Source organism: Excalfactoria chinensis, chromosome 2 (genome assembly GCF_039878825.1).
Source record: "Excalfactoria chinensis isolate bCotChi1 chromosome 2, bCotChi1.hap2, whole genome shotgun sequence".
Taxonomy (NCBI): Eukaryota; Metazoa; Chordata; class Aves; order Galliformes; family Phasianidae; genus Excalfactoria; species Excalfactoria chinensis.
The window spans coordinates 13,497,436-13,503,435 of NC_092826.1; the positions used below are offsets into that span (position 1 = coordinate 13,497,436).

A 6,000-nucleotide genomic window follows, 5' to 3' on the forward strand; every position below is an offset into this window, starting at 1 on the left:
ACTCCTAAAGCCACTTAACTACCATGGAATCTACCTCTGCTTTTATTAAGCTATTATTATAACCCTTGTGGTCATACATACAGTCTTAAAGGTACCACCTCTAAGTGCCTTAAAGGCTCAAAACAGGTGGAAAAAATAAAAGAAATCCAAACTGATTGCTTGTTTTAATCTCACCAAGCCACCCCTATAATTTAAGGTGTTTGATTCCTGATTTTCCAAGCTTTCTGTTGACAGTACTGAAATGGTAGGTAAGTGAAATGCATGAACATGTGCAAAAGGTTCAGTTATCCACATGGCTTTTACCACTCTATGTTGCATGTAAGTATGCAGGTCACTCCAAAAGTAATGCCTCCTATTTATTTCCATGGAAACAACAGTAGATACAAAGAGCACGTTATCACTGTTTGACAGAGCAAATTCTACATAACAGCCACATGACAATATTTGTCACATAGTTACCAGCAGTAGCTGTGTATTTTTGCCAGTGATGAACAAGAGCCTGCATGCCACACTCGTAAAAATTGACACCAGTGGAAGTGACCCTCTTTTTGACAGCTGCTATGACAGTGTTGTTGATGAGAAAATGTTGCCCGTGCAGTCCACCTTTCATCAGACTGAACAGGTGAAAGTCAGGAGGCACCAGATCCTGACGATATGCTGGGTTTGGTAGGGTGTGATCATTTCAGGGACTCACATGGCACTAACTTCGTGACATTCCAACTTTGTCACCATTGTTTCCAATGCATTGAAGCCAGTATTCAGCCCTGTATGCAGTTCCCTGGTTGTAATCTGCTGGTTCATGTGGAGGAGCCGATCAAGACACATTTTGTCCAGAATGTGGCTTGTCTTTCACATCAGTGTTCTGAATTTCACCACACACCACCTCACTGTGCTGACATCCACCTTCTGATATTCATAAGTATTCAGCAAGCATTGATGAATGTCAGTGGGTGCCATTTTTTCTACAGGAGGAGTTCAGTTCCACACCTTTGTTTTGTATGCAGTTCCGTATCAAACACCATTTTCATAGTATAGGCAAAGTTGGAAAAGACCTCCAAGGTCATCCAGTCCTACTGTCCACCTACCACCAGCCATGTCCAGTAGTACAACATCTACATGTTTCTTGAGCAGTTCCAGGGTTGATGACTCAACCACCACCCTGGGCAGCTTGTTCCAGTGCCTAAACAGAGTTTTGAAGAAGAAATTTTTCCTAATGTTGAATCTTGACAGTTCATATTCCTGTCATTTAGTCAGACTGCCCCTCTGCTGCCATCTGCAGCATGACAACAATAGGGAATGGAAGATTGGATTGGAAGGTTCAGACTCTACTGCCATACTACCAATATCCACCTCCAACTTCGTGGGCCAACAACATGAAATGGGAGGCATTACTTTTGGAGCAGCCCTCGTATAAATGCATGCACCTACACCAGTTCTTTCTGTAACTTGAAAAGGTTTGATATGTAAAGGGCAAGCTTGAAAATGTTAATGTAATGCTGTGATGCTCTAGACTCCCCTTAATAGAAACCATTAAAATGTGCATAATTATAGGGCAAAATGTCAAGCAGTCAGTTTAATTTACTGGTGAATACATAGAATTAATGTTTTGTAACAATTCCAAGATTTTGAATTATGAATTGGTGGCAAGGTAATATTTTGTTTTGTTGACATTTATTGAAACGGTTTTGGTGTTGATTTGGCCTATGTCTTTGTCTGCAGGTGGATTTTGCCTTTACAGTTTGGCAGAGTTTTCCAGAGAGGATTGTGGGGTACCCTGCTCGCAGTCACTTCTGGGACAACACTAAGGAGAGGTGGGGCTATACCTCCAAGTGGACTAATGACTATTCCATGGTATTGACAGGAGCTGCTATTTACCACAAGTAAGAACCCAAAGCATCAGCTGTCCTCCTTGCATATGAAACAAAGTGGTAGTGGGGAATGAAAGCCATTCTTCCGGGGAGGGGAAAAAAATGGAAAGATAATAAATGGGTTTACTTTTTATGGGGTAATAATTTAAGTTCTCAGTTTAGCTCTGGGGATCTGGCAATCATTATTGCGCTTGTTGGGTCTCTTTGAAGTCACTTGTATTTTGAGGCGGTCGGACTGCTCTTTTTAACATCAGGAATTACGCACTTCAAAGAGTTCCCAAATTCATTAAGCTGCTCGACTGAATGGCCTGTAGCATAGCAGAAAGGAGTTTACTTCCAGACCAGCACTGGATATGTGTTGGCTGACAGCTGCAGTCTGCAAAGTCTTCTAGCTACTCTAAAAACATAGTGCAGTGGACGTCATAGGCCAGCATATTGCAGCATACTGAAGGAAAACCCTGTTAGAACTTCCGCAGAACAAGGGCATCTCTAGATGTTAGGAAAAAGTCAACATGTTCTTCAGCACCTAATCCAAATCCCAGCAGAGGAGAAGACAGACCATAGGGGATGATAGGAGGTCCAAAGGAGAATAGTTTGAACAGTGAGGACAGTAGAAGGCTGATATAATGGAGTTCTCTCTGACTGAGCAGTTTTGAAAAGAAAGGTGGGGGTAAATTCATCAGTATTGGCTACTCTAGTATAGCAATAGGAGTGCTCTTTGTCCTCCTTCTTGATACATAGGTCTGCATTATTTCTTTTAACTCATTCTTCTTTAAAAAGCTGTATTTTTTGTTCCTCAATTTATGCAGTTTACAGTGTAGGTGAGGTACTAATCAGTTCTCCCTTCCCGTTAGAGGACTGAAGAACAGACCTGGTGTATGCAGAGTAGAGGACAAAATTTCTGCTTCAGTTGGAATTCATAATCCCCAAAAGCCCAGTGGCTTCTGTTAATAACCCTACCGTTACTTTTTAGATATTATCACTACCTGTACACTCATTACCTGCCTGCCAGCCTAAAGAATATGGTGGACCAACTGGCCAATTGTGAGGACATTCTAATGAACTTTTTGGTGTCGGCTGTGACAAAATTGCCTCCAATCAAAGTAACACAGAAAAAACAGTATAAAGAGACCATGATGGGACAGGTATGTATCCATAGCGTATTTTAGCTGTTGGGATGTATTAATAATTTAACATTTTGAATTCCACATTAGGCTTACAGAACGAATAACAGTATGGCTACTTCTTGCAGTTTTTAGCTTGGCAGAGCTATAAGTAGGCTATAGATTTTCTTAGTACAATGACAGAAAATCCAGAAGTACTGGCAGGCTCACCTGCTTCATAATTTCTTATGCTGCGTTGCTCATAGAGATCCCAAACTCATGGAACTGCTGATTTTAGTGGCTGAATTTTAGTTAAACTCCCAGTTTTCTAATTAAATATTCTGGAGAGAAGACTCATGGAATGCCAGAAGCAGAAGCAAATGGTAAAAAGAACTTTTATTTTTAATTATTTTTAATGAATATTATATACCAGGTCATCCCTGTGCTATTTTAAAGTGTATAGTGTGTTTCAAGCACTGATTGTCACAACAGAGGTACAGTTTGTCCCGTGGTGGCACTGTAACTCACTAGCAGCCATGAAATGCTTACTGTAGGTCCTCTTCCATCTATTGGGTAAGTATTCTGTATTTGCAGAAATGGATATACATTCTAGCAATAAGGATACATGTTAATGTGGAGCATATCTGCTATTCCCTTGTGTGAGCATGTGAGCAAGCAGTGGGAACAGTAACAAGTCCCAAATAATCTCCCCTCTATGCTGCCACCGTGTCTATTATCAGTACTTCCAGGTTTGCTATGGGGAGGAGGGGTCAGAAAGAATGAAGAGGCTTTCTTTTTCCCCTCACATTTTCTCCTATTAGCATTGCCGTATCTTTGGCAGGAGAGTGGACATGCCACTTTGTAGAATCCATTATCTGTGTGCCACTGCACAGTAATGTTCTTTGGCTGTTTGGCAAGGGCTGGACAATCATTTTTCTTTTTTAAGTGTGGGTAGCTTGAATCATCCATGAACTATAACTCTTTCCTAAAGACAAGTTGTTCGTGCAGCTTTGGGAAATGTAATGGACTATGTTCATAATTCCTTGAAAGACAAATAAAAAATTAACATAACCTCGGTGTTGTGACAGAGATTAATAGTCATATGGAAATTCATTGCTAATGGCCAGAATGTCTGCTATAATCCTCTAGCAACAAGCTTTAGCTTGCCTTTAGTGACTCTGGATAATCAAGAGTCCGTAATCGATGCACATAATAAGCTACCTCTTGTGCTGAACCGGACAGGCCTTGGATAAAGATCAAGTCTGATACAACAATCCTTTGGCAGTTCCCTGACTTTATCAGTTTCTTCCCATTTTAATTAACAAACTTTGAGCTTATGAATTTTTATTTATTTTTAAAGTGTAGTAGAAACGTAAGTGCTGTAGAGATGCATCCGAAGTGACACAAAACAAAAAGGAGCAGTTTCACAGCACTTATAGCTTCCCTTAAATAATAGCTCTATTGTTTTCATGCATGTAGTCAAAGTACAGATAGAGAACAATAGTTGCATTCAAGCTGCTAGGTCGTGTTTTCTCAGAGATGCTGAGTTTCCATAGGCTTTCATTGGAATTGTAGCTGTCCTCAGCTTTGGAAAATTAGTCCATAGAATTGTACATATATGCAATCTGTGGTCTTTTTCTCACATCACAATTTATTGTGATATAATGTGGAACTTCCATTTATTTTCTCTGTCTATAAAACAGTACTGTATTCCACACTGGTCTGGACAGGTGAGCTTTGTGGAAGCACTCTGTTTTTCCCTGCTGAACATTTGTAAACAAGTAATGTTAGGCATGTATGGACTTCAACTGAGCTTAGTTATGAGCCACTTGAAATACATATCAATTTCTACAGGTCTTTTTTTCCTTTCCTCTCCTCCCTTTCCTCTCCTGTTCCCTTTCCCTTTCTCACTTAACCTTTCCTCCCCCTTTCCTCTCCTCTCCTCTCCTCTCCTCTCCTCTCCTCTCCTCTCCTCTCCTCTCCTCTCCTCTCCTCTCCTCTTCTCTCCTCTCTTCTCTTCGTGGTTTTTAATGCCTTGCTCTCTCCCAAAACATAGTGAGATGGGGTGAGGCACTGTGCTGGCAGGAGATGGGAGGCCTGCCGAGGAGTGTGTCACCTCAGTAGTAGGAGAGTTACCAAGCCCTGTTGCAGCTGCACGATGCTGTGTCTCCCTGGCTGAGGCGCCCACCCTCTGCTGCCATTTTGCTGTCTCCCAGCCTCTGTTTAACTTCTGCTTCTCTCCACACAGACATCCCGGGCCTCACGCTGGGCTGACCCCGACCACTTCGCCCAACGGCAGAGCTGCATGAACACTTTTGCCAGCTGGTTTGGCTATATGCCGCTGATCCACTCTCAGATGAGGCTCGACCCTGTCCTCTTTAAAGACCAGGTCTCCATCCTGAGGAAGAAATACCGAGACATTGAACGACTCTGAGGAACGCTGCCCAGCGGGCCGAGCTGCCCCAGCCCCACATGGCCGCCGGCGCATGGAGCCGGACTGTGCCGAGCCCGGCCACACTCGGACATGGCGAGCGGCACCCTGCGGTGCGCGGCTCCGGACTGCTTCCTGCCCGGCAGGCCTCTGTCGCTCACGACTAGGTTGTGTACAGTTTCATTATGGAACATTAAATAATTATTTTTGAAATGATTGCTATGCAGGTTTAAACTTTTTTAATGATAAAAAAAAAAAAAAAAAAAAAAAAAAAAAAACTATTAAAAACAGAGTTCTTTCTTTAATCAAAATTGTGTTGGTTGTGAATATTTCAAAGCTGCCATTTCTTCCTTTCATGCGTTTGATTGTCATAGCAATTTTCGTTCATTTTCCCCTGCAACGTTAAATGCTTGAATCTCACAGGGAGAAAATGCAGCAGGTTCAGAAACAAATTGAGCACAAGCAGGACAGAAATGAAGTATTATGTTACTCCTTAACTGCTGATTTTTGTAATATTTCTTTTCTTCGTTTTCCACAAGCCAGTTGTGGCCACTATGGCAGAGCTCCTTTGGATGGGTGGAAAACCAGAGAGCCTGCA

At 42.0% G+C, this 6,000-nt stretch overlaps 1 protein-coding gene across 1 annotated transcript in view; it reads left to right on the plus strand.

Annotated features, from left to right (window-relative positions):
- EXT1 (exostosin glycosyltransferase 1) overlaps positions 1 to 5,648 on the plus strand; it is a 156,641-nt gene extending 150,993 nt beyond the window's left edge. Inside the window, exons 9-11 of the mRNA XM_072328537.1 lie at positions 1,720 to 1,880; positions 2,842 to 3,013; positions 5,220 to 5,648. Coding sequence (XP_072184638.1) covers positions 1,720 to 1,880; positions 2,842 to 3,013; positions 5,220 to 5,405 — 519 coding nt within the window. The 3' untranslated portion in view covers positions 5,406 to 5,648. The remainder of the gene's footprint in view (positions 1 to 1,719; positions 1,881 to 2,841; positions 3,014 to 5,219) is intronic.
- The last annotated feature ends 352 nt before the right edge of the window (positions 5,649 to 6,000 follow it).